The sequence below is a fragment of the Oikopleura dioica genome, chromosome PAR (genome assembly GCF_907165135.1).
Source record: "Oikopleura dioica chromosome PAR, OKI2018_I68_1.0, whole genome shotgun sequence".
NCBI lineage: Eukaryota > Metazoa > Chordata > Appendicularia > Copelata > Oikopleuridae > Oikopleura > Oikopleura dioica.
The window spans coordinates 11,258,558-11,274,054 of record NC_137293.1 but is presented as its reverse complement, the minus strand read 5'-3'; the positions used below and the strand labels follow the sequence as shown (position 1 = coordinate 11,274,054).

The following is a 15,497-nucleotide window of genomic DNA, read 5'->3' as shown; positions in this document are numbered from 1 at the left end:
ACTTCTCATTTGTGATAAATCAAAATCTCTTAGACAGGCTGACAACTGTAGTGAATATAGTGAGTTGGATTTACGCAGAAAACTCATTATAAGACGATGCTAATGATAAAATTTATTTGCATTTCTTGCGAAAGTTCTCAGGTAAAAATGAACTGAGGAAGCACAAAAAATTCTACTTGGTAATTTGACCTTCAGATCATAGGATTCCCGTTTCCAGCTGCGGAAGCGTATCGTCTCTGTGAAAACTCTGCGCGCAGCTCAGATCTTTATTGGAAAAAATGAAACTCTGGGCGCGATAGCGGCGTTTCTAGTCCTCTTCCAACATCCGCAAGTTCTAATCGCTTTCCGTTCCTGATTCATGTTTCTGAGCTCAAGAGGGTTTATCGTAAATTTTCTTTCGTAACAGCACAATCATCAAAGAAAGGCCGCCTTCGTTTCATGCAGATAATAAACTCAAGTGTTAGATTATGCATTTCTTGTTGATTGTAGGGAGTTTCTTTCGACAGTACATCTATAGTTCGCACTTGATTTTCTTCATATTTGGCGTAGAAATCAGGAGGCTAATTAGGAGCATAATTATGTTTGACAAGAAAATTCCCGTCGGGCGTCAATCGATCAGAATTCATCTTCCGGTGCTCAGCGCCTCGGATCAAAGCGCCTATTTATGATTTATGATTTCTGTCCAAATTAAATGTTATAATATGATCTCCAAAAAGAAGGGCTCTTTGAGGAGCGGCACGAAAAATTTTAATCAAAGTTCCGGAAAGCGCCTGATGCGAGTCACTCAAGCACCTTCTCAGTAGTAAAAATCAAAAACACATATTTAAACATAATACAACACTGTTTCCGATTTTTTCTGTTTCATGTGAGAAAAAAAATCATCACGCCCTAAACTTGCCCAAACATTGGGCTCCTTACAATGGACTGCCCGGAGGCGAGTGATTAAGCAACTTCCTACATGGGGGCAAATGAACTTTTATCGGTCATTTAAATTTAATCTATTTAGCTAGAAAGACTTTTTATACTTTAGTTTGTCAAAACCGAACTGGCAGAAGTGTGACTCTATTGATCAATGGACTTGTTAACTTTTTACACCTCTCAGAAGTCGATTTTTACTGCTCGGATTGCCGCGAGTACTTTTTAATGAATGTCAGTGGCGCTTACTGTAACTGAAGCCCGACAGTGGTATCGGACTGAGAAGTCAATAAAAGACAGGTCTTTTATAAGTAGATAATAGTGAGAATCTTCTTCAGATTTGGCCTCGTTAGGCACTTGACAATTTATGAAACTAGGAGAAACGCTCCCAGGCCTAAATTCAGACACTGATAACTGTCAAATTAAAATTTTCAAAAGTTATCTCTCATTTACTCGTACTCGAGTTTTTTTCATAAAAAATATTTCTTGAAAATATGGCCCCAAAAATTTTTTGGAACGGAAGTGTTGATTTCCAGCTATATTTAACGCCCCTTCACATTTTATTTATCGCCTTCCATTGGCGAAAATTGTTAAAATCAGGTTTATGTCTTTTAATTTTAATTTGCGGCGCACATGGCTGACCTTTCGGCAAGTTCGGTTGGGGCGGAAATGATCGATCCGAATGGGATCAATGTTGTTGTCGGTGAGTAGCTTTGATTGTGGTGGAACTTGGCAAAGTACCTAAAGAACCACTTGGTTTTACTTTGACACAGGGTGGCAATTATCAAAAGAGTTAACGCCCTTTTCTAGCCTAACAGAACTTGTCTGACAGTTAAAAAAGTGCCTACAGAAATAGACTGGAAATGAAATCTTGAGTAGATCAATCGAGCTCGAATAAAAGGAGACATTTGGTGGAGATCTTGAAAATGAAGTAAAGTTGACTTAGGTATACAAAAGTAGTGAGCTCCAAGTCGAGTGGCAACACACAACTTGGAGCCAAGTGGCATATGTCGGATAAGTGATCCGTCTGCCGTGCTCCTTTGTTATCACAAGACGATAGAAAACACAAGGTTAACTCTCATCTTGGACTGATATTCTTCTCTCCCCACTTTTGACCCCAACAACTTTGATGACGTTTTTGTCCTTCACAGAGTGTCTAAGCCCCTAAGTGAAGCTCTGTAATCATGAATGCCTCAGTACCGGGTGGGCTAAATCGTTGAGTCTCTATCAGCATAGTTTCACGGCGCCATCGCGGCACTTTAGCCATTTTATCTGAGCATGCGCCGCGAAGAACTTATGAAATCTCATTATCGAAGCAACTATTTCACCGATCTTCAATTCTCATAACCACTGATTAAATTCATTCAATACAAACAAGAACAGACAACTAATCACTAGATACGCGTGTCAACTTTGTGAGAAGAATTTAAATAACTTCTCAGCTTTCTACGATAAGAACTTTCTACTAAGAGAAAAGGTAAAATAAAAGGTAGAAGTAAAGGACTGGAGAAATCAATGCAAAATGATATTATGGGCCCAAGTCAATCAAGTCTTTGGCGGCTGATCTTCCTAGTCGGATGACTGCTTTCATTATTTCTTTCTTGCTTTGGCAATCCATCCCCAAAGAAAGGCGGCGCCCGAGCGCGCTCCGGGGCAATATGCGCTCAACGCGAATCAGCGCGTCCTCTAGCGCCGCAACGCATAAACGGCGATAGAACATACATGAAGTCCGACAAAGTCAACTCATTCCTTTACCACTAACAGTTTCATCAGAAACTCAAAAATAAGAAATAGTTTTTCAAACCTTCACAGAAATCAACAAAGATAGAGATCAAGAGAGACTCTCAAAAAATGTCTGCGGCTGTTGCGAACGAACTGTAAGTTAAAAACTCTAATCAGCCAAGAAATATAGCATTTTTAAGGCCGGATGCAATCCAGAGCCCAGAGTTAACCCGAAAGCGCAAGCTGGAGGAGAATGAAGACATGGAAGAGATCGACCCAAAAGGTAGGTCATGGGCTAGGTTCAGCGGTTCCGGGGCTAGAAAATCAATCGGAAAAATGACAGGATGTCAATCTTTGCCGGGCAAGTTCAAAGGACTTAGCTGAATTTGAATTTAAAAGTACTCACGCTTTTGGCCATTCGTATTTTGTTAAAACTATTACTAAACTTTCTAACTATGAGAAACGCTACAGTAAAATGATTGTACTCTGGGAACTGCGGAAAGGACGCAATCATTCTAGCGGAAGTGAACTTTTGGCAGCACTAGTGCAGCACACTCCCACAATAATTTTAGGCACACACACATTCAGGAGGCTTGCGACCTCCTGCTCCTCGTAAATCAGCGCGTGCTCCAATTTCCACCGCCCTTTATTAGTGCCTTCACTTTTTCTCGTGTTACACTAAACACTTAAACTATTTAATTCTCAAAAGCGCGAGGTCGTAATAATGTCAGAAAAGTAAGAAAATGCCGCGGGCGCGTGTCAGCCCGATAATTGAAAGATTTAGCGCACTCGCAAAAGTGGCACTTCGCTCTCAAAAAGCCATCAGAAGCTGGGGCATAAATACGTCCAAAATAGAACGCTATCAGTAGTGATTTTTACGCACAAGAATATGCGCTTTTCAAAGTGATCACTTTGGCTGGCGAAATTTCGTGGGAGGCTGTGGTTTGATTTTGAAACAATTTACGGCGAGCCATCGAATTAGCCGTCAGAAAAAGTTTTATCGTGAGAATACCACAGTCTTCGTGTGCCCAAAGTTTATCTCGCCCACAAAGTGAAACCTGCCTCGAGGCGCCAGTCCCACTAGCAAGATCAGAAGTAAGGCCCTCGAGTATAGCGGCTTCTCGTCCGATAGATGAGTGATATGGTTGAGTGTGCGGTAAGCTGACCTGCGTGCCCGGAGCGTTACTTTTGTAATTTTCATGTGTGCCCAAAGCGTTTAAACGTATGGGATACTTCCTGTCCGGGGCGTAAATTTTAGCACTTTTGGAATTTACACACGCTAGTTGCTGGACTCACTGCAACCACTTCAATAATTGAGCCCAAAAAGGAAGCAGCGCGTGTGCCCAAAAAGGTCAAGTTGAAGCGCCACCTGATTCGGGCACACAAATTGTTATTGCTCCAACTTTTTACGTAGATATCATAAATCTCTCAGATGGCGGTAAATTTTATGCGGTTTGAATTCTCATACGTTTTTGAATTGTCATTGTATTGGAAGAGGGGTTGTTTTTGAAAGATACAGCAAAAGGAACAATGAGTGAGCGAAAAAGTATGATTCAAATATAAGTTGGGCCGTGTACTGTTTTATAGTGTGAAGCTCAAACTTCGGTGCCGCTCGTAAACGCGCGCGTGTGCCTAAGAGTAGATGCACTACTAGTGTATCTCCAGCTGTAAAAAGCAGGTCTCTTTTGTGTGTTTTACGGCCCAAATGCCAAATGTCCAACGGCTAGTGAAGTGAAACTTACGAGTGCGTCCCTTACAAAAGGCTTCAAAAAAGTATTGAAGTCGCTCTTTAATACGGGACTAGTGCTGTTTATACTAATGCTTGATTGATTTTTTTTCATCGCGAATTCAAGTTTTAGCAATTGTGTTCTAGCCAGACAGTGATATGTTAATTTGGAAATTGGTTCTTCAGTCTCATGGGCTCTGATCGATTTTTGAGTCCAGAATTTTTTGATATTGAGTCGCAGATAGTGTAGCTCAGCTTGAGAAATTTGAATTTTTCCGTCCACTTGTGCGTCAGCAGTAACGCTTTCTGAATACTAATTTTGGCGGAAGCTGAACAAAGCTATGATTACATGGTCGCTAACTCTCATCCTAGCCGAACACACGATCAAGCAGCCAAAAATTGAGCAGGATGAGGCCGAGGCTGAGAACGAACAGCTTAACGAAAGCAAATCAGACAACGATGTCGAAGAAATCCGACCATCAAGTACTGAAGGCGAGAATCGTCCACACATTCCTCACTCGATTCCGTCAATGATGGCAAATCCATTCTTCCCTCGACTCAATCCTGCTCTTCTGAATGGTCTTAACAGCGCGGCGAGTGGTACTCCACTTCCACCAGTTTCATCTGCATCAGGACTTGTTCCACCTCTGCCACCAACTCATCCCCTCATGGCTCATCTCCATCGAATGAATAACCAGCGAATGATGGGTGACCCGCGAGTTCCTTCAATGCCACTTGGACTGCCTCGATTTGACGCTCTTCGTCATTTCCCTCCCAATGGTACTAAAATACTTACTCTCAATCACATCTAACAATTTTTAGATGCATACATGCAGTCCTTGATGGCCTACCAAAACAACTACTCAAAAGACTCAAAATGCCCCACACCGGGCTGCGACGGCACTGGCCACATAACTGGACTTTACAGGCATCGGATTACGATTCTTGATTTGTATCGACTTTACTCGATCGACTTTTAAGAGTCACTGTTTCGAAAATCTAAAATTCAATTTGGTGATCCGACAATTAGCCACCATCGATCAATTTCCGGCTGCCCGCATCGCGATAGAATTCCAAAAGAACGTAAGTTTCCGCTTCAAAAAATCATTTTTCACTTTTTATCACAAAATTTTCGATAATAAAGTAGCCCTTTGAATATAATGCTGATTAGCCACCTCAGAGAATAGCCAATTTGCGGCGCTGTTCAACTTCAGCCAACTTTTTTCAAAGTTGAACAGCGCCACCCAACTTCCCGGATGATCCCGTTGAACTTTCGGCGAATCACAAAGCGCCGATAGTTTCAATTTTATCCCTCCAGTACGCCTCACGTGACCTCGCTTGCGTTATTTATCAGAACTCATTGAATAATTGAAGTAACTATCCTAAATCGTTCCATGTCGAAGTCTTATCATAGAACAGCAAGCAATAATTATTAATTTTTAGTCCTCGCGATGCACGAAAACACAGTCAAATGTCCAACTCCTGGTTGTACTGGAAAAGGTCACGTGAATGGAAACCGCCACAGTCACCGATCACTTTCTGGATGCCCTTTTGCCGCGAAGAATCGACATCTCCTCGGCAAATTCCCTAATGGAATCCCACCATCTCAAGACAAAGACAACCGCAAGTCGCCACTAGGTAAAAATAATGTCAGTTTTCTATAAATTAACATTTTCCTACAGGACATATGTCGCCTCCCCAAAACATCGTAAAATCGCCTCTTCAACTTCCCTCTTCCCTTCCAAAGCCAAACACCGACCATGGTGTTCGCCTGAGTCCGCAGCGTCGTCCAGAATTGCCCTTCCCAGAAGGAGCCGCCGCTCTTGGCCACTTTTCACCACATAACGTAAGTCAAGTGTTTACGATTCGGGGCGAGGCAAGCACTTTCTTTTCTTTTCCACCTCCGGTAACATTTCCGAAATACTCGAATAGTCTGTATTTGATCTTTGGGCTGGTCCTTCTTGAAATCTAACGAGAAATTATAGCGACTTGCTCCTGGTCAGCGACTCCCTCCTCTTCCTGGTCAGATGCCATCGCTCTTTCCCAGCTCGCTCTTTCCCAATCCAGCTTTGCTCAGCCAAATGATGGCCCAGAAGATCGAGCTCGCTCAAAAAGCAGCCCAGGCTCAAACTACCCCTCCTCACTTGAACAATTTCCGCCAGAGCCAGACCCCGCCAAGCGTCGAGACCCCCAAGAAGCTCAACTCGATCTCATCTATAAAAACGACGCCAAAATCAGACAGCGTGACATCGCCTCTTGATCTGACGACAGCTACCACGCGATCGCCGGATGTTTCCACAAGTCCAACGAGGGCAGAAGTTACTGATTCCGCGCTCAATGGTGAGTTTTGGCTGATTTTTTGTCCTTGGGTTAGAACCTGCGTACATCCTGTAAAAGTTTAATTTCGCTCGAAAAGTGATTTTCTCAGCGATTGGACTTGGCAATACGCGTAAAAAGGGATGAAAGAAGCTGACTACTTAGTATCACTTTCTCGTTAAAAATGGATAAACTCTGCCAAACGTTAGAGCCAAACGGATGAATTGAGATTATTGACAGTATTTTTGTTAATTATTAACAAATACGAAAGCTTTTCTCAGCTTGAATCTTACTGTCACTATTCGCGGTGATCTTTTGCGATAAGCCGGGGCAAGTTGACATGTGCATTCGCCGAATTAGCAAATTTATATTATTCTTATCCTTGCTTGAGTTTACAAATCTTTCATCTTGAAGCATGCATCGCTACTGCATCTTCGCGAAGGGATGATTAATTATTTGAAAATGAAAAGAAGGAGACGAGAAATGGATGATCCGCTTGTACTAAGGTTGACTTGCTTCTGCGGATAAAAGTGATCGAGTGGTGTTGAAATTAAATGTGAACAGTGCTGAACTTTAATTAGCTCAAGCTAGCTCAACTCAATCACACAAATCAATTTCAACCGCCGAGCAAGCCAAGTGCGAAACTGATCAAACAACGAGTCGCATTTGCACTTTTCGGTGCATTTATCGTCATCGAACGAAATCATCACAATACATTTCAGCGAGCTCGAATGAAGACAAGGAGGAGTTGCAGACGTCTGGATCTTCGTCTGGTCTGAAAATTGGGTATGTAGCATGGTTTCTATAGATCGAAAGATTCTTAAAAACTTTTCGAAATAAAATTGACAAGTACAAAAAATACACCTGTATTTTTGACCTCCAAATCGATCAAACACACTGTCAATTTCGCGCTTGTTCAATCCAATACAGACTTTTTCGCTTTTATTAACTACTGTATAAAAGTCGATACATACAAGACTTGAGCTTGAATGTTCTTTGCTTGATAAGCCGCGGTGGATTTCACGCGACCAGATGTAGCGCGAGAGTTGACCTGCGGATCAACCTGCAAAGTAGAAGGCACCTTTTCGCGGTAGTTAATGAGCGAATCATCAAAAAGAAAGGGATCAGCCACTTGTTCGAGCAGCACTTGAGACGGTGCCAACGCCCGACAGATTGGCTAATCTCACCTTTATATAATTTATATATAAATTTAAAATTCTTTTTTGAAAAAAGGCGTGAAAATATTTGACGGTAGTTTTTATGAACTTCTGTTCAGAATCTACTGGACCTGTTCTTTTTTAAACTTTTCAAAATAGCCATTTTACGGAGGGATTTTAGCAAGTGTCAAATGCAATATTGAGAGTTTTTTGGCAGTGATCAATTTAATATTAACACTGCAAAATATACAATCATCATTTTAATACGGTGTTTAGTCATTCGAGTGCGAAAGAAACGACCGCAGCTCTAGATGAAAGCCAAGCCACCGAGCAAAAGGTAAGAAAACCAATATTCAACCTCATTTAATATCTTATAATTTCACATATAATGGCACGTACTCTACTACCACATAGTACATTATCAAAAGCCACAGAGCCAGATAGTAATCATTAATGTATACTCGTCGCCTAGCGAGTGATTTTACGCAAATATTCTCTTAACAGATGGACTCGATCAATTGAAATTAATCCATAATACAGTACTAATTCTGATGATTTTAAAAAGACAAATTGTTTAAAAATCATGTTCAGGAGAAATTCGAACAAATGGCTAGAGAACGCGACCAAGCCCTACTCGACCAGTCCCTTCTTCTCGAACGCCTGAAGGCTATTGAATCTGCTCGAACTCAACAGTCCGCTCTTTCCTCCAATCTCTTCATGCGATTCCCTCACTTTCCTTCTCCAGTCGAATCTCAGGTGAGCAAAGAAAACTAATCTCTGTTCTAATTTTACCGTTCAGCCTCAGTTGCCACTCCTTTCCGGCTTTCACCCAGCGCTTCTCCGTCATCTCTCCGTCATGCAAAATTCTTCAGACTAAAACGAAAACTATTTTTCACTAAAAAAACCACTTCCTTCAACGCAAACTTGAAAACAAATTTCTTACTATTGCAAATATTTTATACGCTGTATATTTTATACATGAATCATCAAATGTATTTATTAAATTTAAAATATTCAACTAATTTGGGTTTTGTTCAGTTTTGTCTCAGCAGTTAGTGGGTTAATTTTGATCGCAAGAAATAAAGTCAGAATTAGAGAAGTCTACTAGACAATACCGTCGTAGAGAGAAAGGGCTTTTCTGGGCTCAAGAATTGCTCAAATCAGCAATCTACTGAATCTTTCTTTGAGCCCTTCCTTGAACGATTGATTTGTCTGTTTTTGCAACTTCCATGAATTCTTCCTTTGAAAGGCTTCCATTTCCATCCTACAAACGTCCTTTATAAGCTCTTTTCCCGACACTGATTTTACCTTGTCCATCTTATCAAAAATCTTGTCAACTCGTTCCTTTGGAGTACAGTTCTCTAAAACATAGGGTAGAGGCAAAACGAAATCAAGGAAGAGTACCTTTCTTTTCGTTCTCGCCAACCATTGAGAAAATCGCCTCTACGATCGCCGTCATTTCTTTTCTTGTGATTGTTCCATCATTGTCCAAATCGTAAAGTCGGAAAGCCCATTCCAGTTTTTCTTCGAGTTTTCCTCGTGATGTCACGGATAGCGCCTAGAATTTTGAAAACAACAATTAAAAGTGGAGGAGTAGTACCTGAAGAAACTCTTCAAACTCAATGGAACCGTCGCCGTTATCGTCAAAAACGTTGAAAACAAATCTTAAAGAAAGTTAAAGAAAAGTAAAAATGTACTGATCTAACTGTGAGAAAGCAGTGGGATCTCCCTTTGGAAAGAACTGATTGTAGATTTTTGAAAACTCGCCCTTGGACAACTTTCCGGTTGGACAGTCCTTCATGAAACCATGATGCCAGTGTTTGATCTCTTTCGGCGAAACTTGGATCGTTGTCATTTCAGAGAGAAAAGCGGCTGCTACTTACATTTAGTTTTGTCGCTGAGATCGGCAAGCTCCTTCTTTGTAAGCTTGGCCTGCTTAGCTCCCATTTTTCTCTCGCTACTTTTTACGTTTTTGCTCGTTTAGCGGCTCGCCTCTGAGATAACGTCTGCAAACGTCTCGGAAGTAATAACCACTTTTAATTCTCCGCTGCTACAAGTAAACGTAAGACGTCGAAAATAAATCACGTTCAATCTAATAGCTCGTCCAAAATGCTAATTGTAGACTACTACGAGTGGAGGGATACTTTTACTACTCTTGGTTCAAATCGAGAATGTCAGGGAGTTATCTTCTTATCCTGGGATTTTTTGAAAGGTCTCTTTGTGTGTTTTCCGAAAATAACGAGTGGGGTAGATTACTCGTGTTCACTTTTAACCTCAATACGGAGTACTGTATAAGCCTGGGGTCGGCAACCTCATAAATGATCTTTCAGACCCTGACTCAGGTATTCTACACAGGTTGTCGAGCCCAGGTAAAAACTGCCAGCACGAAATTGATAATAGAAAAAGTAAGAACTTACATTTGTCTTCCAAATTTTTTAAACTTTTCTTAAAACGACTTCTTTGAAAAAAACTCTTTATTGCAAAAACGAAAAGTGAGCGAGTCGGCGAGTGAAATCTGCGGAGCGCCGGGTTTGCCGATTAGCTTGATTAGAAAAAAAGTTAAATTAAAGTTATTTTATTGAATGCAAATGCTTGTAAGCACCTTTGTAGCTTTTCATCCATCAGATGGGCCAACTGCAATTTGCGCTTCTTCAGTCGACTCTTACTGAACTTTCTCATCATCGTTATGGAAAAGGCGAATCAATCTGTTCAAATAGTGTCGCTCTTTCCCTCGCTTACTGATGAGCTCACAGTTCATTCCAGGTACGCCAGTGATGGAAAAACCTTCTACAGAAGATAATAGTGTTCCTCAAATCGCCCAAGTATCCAGAAATTTGCCATATTATACTATGAGCCATATTATCTGATTCTATCATAAAAGAAGAAAACTGACCAGGGTTACAGTCGTCTTGAGTTGTATCCATCACAGCAAGACAACGAAATACACGATAAACACGCTAATATCAAAATAAAAATCAGTTAAACTTTTACATCTTCCTGCATCTGCTGTAGCCGCAGAAGGTTGACTCTGATCTTTCAACTTAAAGTGTAGGTGATGACGCTTCTTTACCGCCTGGTATTTAAGTTATGAGTGCACTGAACCTGTTTCAGCCAGGCGATCCATCAGATTGACGGAGGTGTCAGTTTTAAAACACGAATGATAGAATTTCTACAGTCCAAAATGAAATACGATGTGTTACAATAATCATCATCACAATTCGCCGGACAATATTCCCACGGTTGAGCGGTTAATGGGGCTGCCGGTTGATTGTAATTCGAAGGAAACGATCTATTTCAGGCTTTGTCAAATTCTCAGATCGCGCTCAGAATCTTCAGCTTGTCGCTGATTGGTCGCGCTTGGAAATCCGCCGCTCATTGGCTTGGCGCCATCGCTCCCGCCAGATTCATTTTCAGATTCCGGATTTGACAAATTCGCTCCCACTTCAAAAGCGAACGAAAGACCAAATTTCAGAAACAAAAGAAAAGACTAGAGAAGCGTCTCTAGAAAATATATACAGTCAGCTGGAAGCGTCGCGTCATTGCTGTAAGTCTCCCTGTAGTTCAAAGTTCACGTTAACGAGGACAAGTGATTATTGAAATAGACGTAGGCTACAGTTATTTATAGCAAAACGCATAAATGATATTTTACGACAGTCAGTCTGTAAGACTCTGTATATCTCAAAAGGGGGCTCTTTGTTTCGTAAAAGAATAATTACAGTCTAAAAGTGGTTCTTTCATAAAGCTTCAATTTAACTATTGCTTTCATAAAGAAAAACCTGGGAAGAATGATTTATTCTAAAAAATACTGAATATTTTTTTTGTTTCAAAATTTTCTTTTGCCGAATTTTCTCTTTTGCCTTATATTTTAACGATTTTGGCCTAATTCTCAAAATGGCTCTAATCTGGATAAAAAATAAAGATCACACGAGTAAACTAACCTTTGGCCCTCTTTTTAACTGCTGACAGATCCTAAGCGGCGCCTTGCACCTTCATTCTATTTCAATTTTTCAAATCGTTTATTCCAAATCACGAGCAAATCAGACCAGACAAGACTTAACCCGAGAGAATAAATAATGAGCAGTGAACTTTTCAGCTCGGGACTCTTCGACAGAAATCAACACGGCGAAATCGTTCTTCATGAATCTGTAGAGCAAATGGCGCAGGAACTTAGAGTTGGAAACAAATTCCGGTGCGTCTTTTATTTTTGGTCATTTGTTGATTATTAATCAGGCTGGGACGGAAGATTGGCTCTGGATCGTTTGGAGATATCTACCTTGGATCGAATATCTACAATAACGAAGATGTTGCCATCAAACTTGAATCAACCAAAACCAGACATCCGCAACTCAATATCGAATCGAGAATTTACAAGTAAACTTTTACAAAGTTTAATATACAGAAATCAAACAATTAATATTTCTTTCTGCAGCCATTCTTAATTTCTCTTCAGAGCAATGGCTGGTGGCATCGGAATTCCACAAATAAAATGGTCGGGGTCAGAAGGAGACTATAATGTTTTGGTAAGAGATATTTTTTTAATTTGAGGTTTATTTTTTTGCCCTAGATCTTGGAGCTTCTGGGGCCGTCGCTGGAAGATTTGTTCAACTTCTGCAACAGAAAGTTTTCGATGAAGACTGTTCTCATGCTCGCTGATCAGATGATCTGCAGGATTGAATACGTCCACAGGTAAGTCGCTTGGGGAAGAATGCGAAAGCCATAAAGGTGATCTTTCCTTGAGGATATGGGATTTTTTCTTGAGGTCAAAGATTTAGTCTATGATTACAAAAACTTACTGACTTCCCAACTATGCTTCGGCAAGTGAGTATACAAACTTCCTTACCTTACGTTATATGAAGACGATTTTAATTCCGACAACAGTTCAACCAAACCCAGCAGGGTTTTACCAGCCTCAATTTTCATCGAAATCTGAGATCGATTAGCTCTATGTATAACTAAAAATAAAACATTTTAAAAGATCTCATGAGGCTATAAGATTCCACGAAATCGATAATTTTTTTCTCTCGAGCACAGTGTTGTATTTATAACTGTACTCTGTGCCGGTGACGACAAGCCGTTGTGGCCTAATGGATAAGGCATTGGCCTCCTAAGCCAAGGATTGTGGGTTCGAGTCCCATCAACGGTATCTTTTTTCGATTTCAAACGCGCTTTTATCCGCCTTTTCATCGATCCAAGTCCAAAATTTCTTTCCAAAATTCACTCTCAATAACTCTTCAACGACCCTTCCTCGATTTTCAGATAATTACGTAATGATGCAATTAAAATCGAGAACTAAACGACTGCTTCAGTAAAAACTTCATCCACCGAGACATCAAGCCAGATAATTTCCTCATGGGATTGAGGAAAAAAGGCAACATGGTTTACATCATCGATTTTGGTCTAGCCAAACGGTAAGTTCTCATAACAACTTTCCGATTTGAGGCTAATTGATGTATTCTAGCTACCGCGATCCAACAACCAACTTTCACATTTCATACAAAGAGCACAAGAGCTTGACCGGAACTGCCAGGTAATTTCTTTTCTCTGAAAACGAAAATAATCATTTTTGTAGATACGCCTCGCTGAACACGCATTTAGGATGCGAGCAAAGTAGGCGAGACGATTTAGAATCACTTGGATACGTTTTGGTTTATTTTATCAAAGGCCATCTTCCGTGGCAGGTAAAAAATCATCAGGGTTATTCGGTCGCGAGATCTGCTGATTTAGGGGCTTAGAGCTGTCACCAAGAAACAAAAATACGATAAAATCAAAGAGAAGAAACTGGGCACACCCCCTGAGGTAACTTTCTCGAAATTTGAAAGCAATTCATTTTTACAAAAAGGTATTATGCGGCGCGAAGAATTCAGAAGAGGCACATTGGATGCACGCGTTTGTTCAATACCTAAAAATCTGCAGAACGCTCAAGTTTGAAGAGCGTCCGGATTACACCCATCTAAGGTTTATTTTTTCATCTTCTTCAATTATAATCCCCGTTCAAAGGTGCCTGTTTAAAAATATCTTCACGACTGCCGGCTACAAAACCGATTTCGTCTTCGACTGGAACAAAGTCGGCCCAACAAGTCGCTCGTAAGAAAAATCCCGGCATCGAAAGAAAAAATCAACCCTCAAAATCAAAATCTCCGTTTCATACACTTTCGTACCCGTGCCTTATTTTTTAATACTTTTTTTTATTCAGCTTGAAGGCCCATTTTTTTTTGGTTTCGCGCTACAACTTCAAAATCCAAATTTCGGTCGCTTTTTGCGCGATTCCGGGACTAAAAAGCACCCGTTTCTTGGTTTTTACTGTATTCAATTAGCGTGTAGGGATTACCTTTTGCCATTTTATTACATTTTCTATAAACTTATCCGACTGAATGTATACAGTACTGAGTACAAGATTTTCTGCAGAACATAACGCTTTTTATAAAAAACTACGCCGAAAAATGAGCCATTTGAAATGGCACATTTCAAATTTCGTTCATCTGGACTGTTCTATTTTCAACTGCATTCTTTTTCCACTGTTTTGTCTTCAACAACCAAAGACTGCTACAAAAATTACAACATTTATCAAGAAAAAACACTTTACTCGTTTCGAGGAATAGTATCGTATTTATTCATTTTATCCGAATTTCTTTCAATTACAGTTGCAAGTTGCAATTTTCAGTCAATATTTTCTTATCAAATGTTTTTCAAAAAGCAATAAATACAGAATCTTCAAATGTTGAGCTTGTTTATTCTTTGTAGTATGGTTTTTTATTTCACATGTCAATCGAGGCCGGACTTGGCGCAGAAATATATTATTTACATGGGGCGAGATAAGTTTGAGAACGAGGCGCTGATTCACAACGGATGGCCCGAAGATTTGTGGTTTCACGTTGACGGTACTCTTTTGCTTCCTTTCCACCACTAGAATTATTTCCCTTCGTCTTAGATTTATCGTCTGCTCACGTTTATCTCCGCCTTCCAAGAGGTGAGACCTTTGAGAGCGTTCCACAAGAAGTGGTCGAGGAATGCGCATCTTTGGTCAAGGCCAACTCAATCAAGGTCCGATAAAAACAGAAAGGTTAATCGATAACTAAATCCTAGGGCTGCAAAATGTCTGAAACGAAAATCGTCTATACACCTTGGGAGAATTTGAAGAAGACTGCGGACATGGTCGTCGGTCAAATTGGCTATCATAATCACAAGCGCTGCAAAGTATATATTTTCAAAAGTAATCTTGTGATTATTTGTTTCTTCAGTACATCACCGTGAAGAAAAACAACGACATCGTGAAAAAGATCGAAAAGACGCGCTCAGAGGACATGAAGCCAGATCTGCAGGCGGAACGACTCGCCCGGGACGCTGAAGTCCTCGCCGAGCAAAAGCCAAGGCGAAAGACGCAGCTGAGAAAGAAAAGGCCTTCAAGCTGCAATGCGAGAAGGAAAGATACGAAAAGTCATACGATAGACTCTTTGAAGATGATCCGCCCGCGACGACGAACAACGACTCCGACAATGATTCCGACGATTTTATGTGAGATTGAAGATGATTCATCTTTCCTGCCCGGATCGTTTTGATCGCTTTAGTTCAGTTTATGTCCAACTCAAGAAATGTTCACTAGGTTCTCTTTATTGCAATCTACTACTCAAGAAGACGCATTTCTTTATTGATCATTCCATCGT

At 40.6% G+C, this 15,497-nt stretch overlaps 5 protein-coding genes and 1 non-coding gene across 6 annotated transcripts; 5 read left to right on the top strand and 1 right to left on the bottom strand.

Moving 5' to 3' along the window:
- Window positions 1–2,659: 2,659 nt before the first annotated feature.
- LOC145701816 (uncharacterized) lies at window positions 2,660–5,343 on the top strand. Its single transcript, XM_081779033.1, has 4 exons — window positions 2,660–2,792; window positions 2,838–2,920; window positions 4,736–5,143; window positions 5,186–5,343. The coding sequence occupies exons 1-4, from the start codon at window positions 2,767–2,769 to the stop codon at window positions 5,341–5,343; spliced, it is 675 nt and encodes a 224-aa protein (XP_081635159.1). The 5' UTR covers window positions 2,660–2,766.
- Window positions 5,344–5,397: 54 nt separating this feature from the next.
- Window positions 5,398–8,852, top strand: LOC145701627 (uncharacterized). Its single transcript, XM_081778838.1, has 8 exons — window positions 5,398–5,446; window positions 5,807–6,001; window positions 6,046–6,209; window positions 6,349–6,703; window positions 7,402–7,465; window positions 8,113–8,173; window positions 8,428–8,592; window positions 8,636–8,852. Exons 2-8 carry the CDS (start codon window positions 5,815–5,817, stop codon window positions 8,711–8,713), a joined length of 1,074 nt encoding a protein of 357 aa, XP_081634964.1. The 5' UTR covers window positions 5,398–5,446; window positions 5,807–5,814; the 3' UTR covers window positions 8,714–8,852.
- A 152-nt stretch (window positions 8,853–9,004) lies between these two features.
- On the bottom strand, window positions 9,005–11,708 carry LOC145705335 (neuronal calcium sensor 1-like). The gene is made up of 9 exons (XM_081782794.1): window positions 10,730–11,708; window positions 10,439–10,683; window positions 10,254–10,378; window positions 9,720–9,886; window positions 9,543–9,675; window positions 9,437–9,500; window positions 9,241–9,394; window positions 9,145–9,197; window positions 9,005–9,100 (listed from the first exon to the last, which is right to left on the bottom strand). The coding sequence occupies exons 4-9, from the start codon at window positions 9,781–9,783 to the stop codon at window positions 9,005–9,007; spliced, it is 564 nt and encodes a 187-aa protein (XP_081638920.1). The 5' UTR covers window positions 9,784–9,886; window positions 10,254–10,378; window positions 10,439–10,683; window positions 10,730–11,708.
- Window positions 11,228–13,930, top strand: LOC145705180 (casein kinase I-like). The gene is made up of 11 exons (XM_081782631.1): window positions 11,228–11,380; window positions 11,930–12,025; window positions 12,067–12,207; window positions 12,287–12,356; window positions 12,401–12,522; window positions 13,143–13,244; window positions 13,295–13,363; window positions 13,406–13,514; window positions 13,561–13,632; window positions 13,676–13,791; window positions 13,834–13,930. Exons 2-11 carry the CDS (start codon window positions 11,991–11,993, stop codon window positions 13,922–13,924), a joined length of 927 nt encoding a protein of 308 aa, XP_081638757.1. The 5' UTR covers window positions 11,228–11,380; window positions 11,930–11,990; the 3' UTR covers window positions 13,925–13,930.
- TRNAR-CCU (transfer RNA arginine (anticodon CCU)) lies at window positions 12,907–12,979 on the top strand. The gene has a single exon. It is a non-coding gene; the product is annotated as a tRNA-Arg (tRNA).
- LOC145705181 (coiled-coil domain-containing protein 25-like) lies at window positions 13,929–15,473 on the top strand. Its single transcript, XM_081782632.1, is given in 5 exon segments — window positions 13,929–14,714; window positions 14,765–14,877; window positions 14,920–15,030; window positions 15,075–15,180; window positions 15,183–15,473. Coding segments are annotated over 5 exon segments (663 nt in total). The 5' UTR covers window positions 13,929–14,551; the 3' UTR covers window positions 15,353–15,473.
- The last annotated feature ends 24 nt before the right edge of the window (window positions 15,474–15,497 follow it).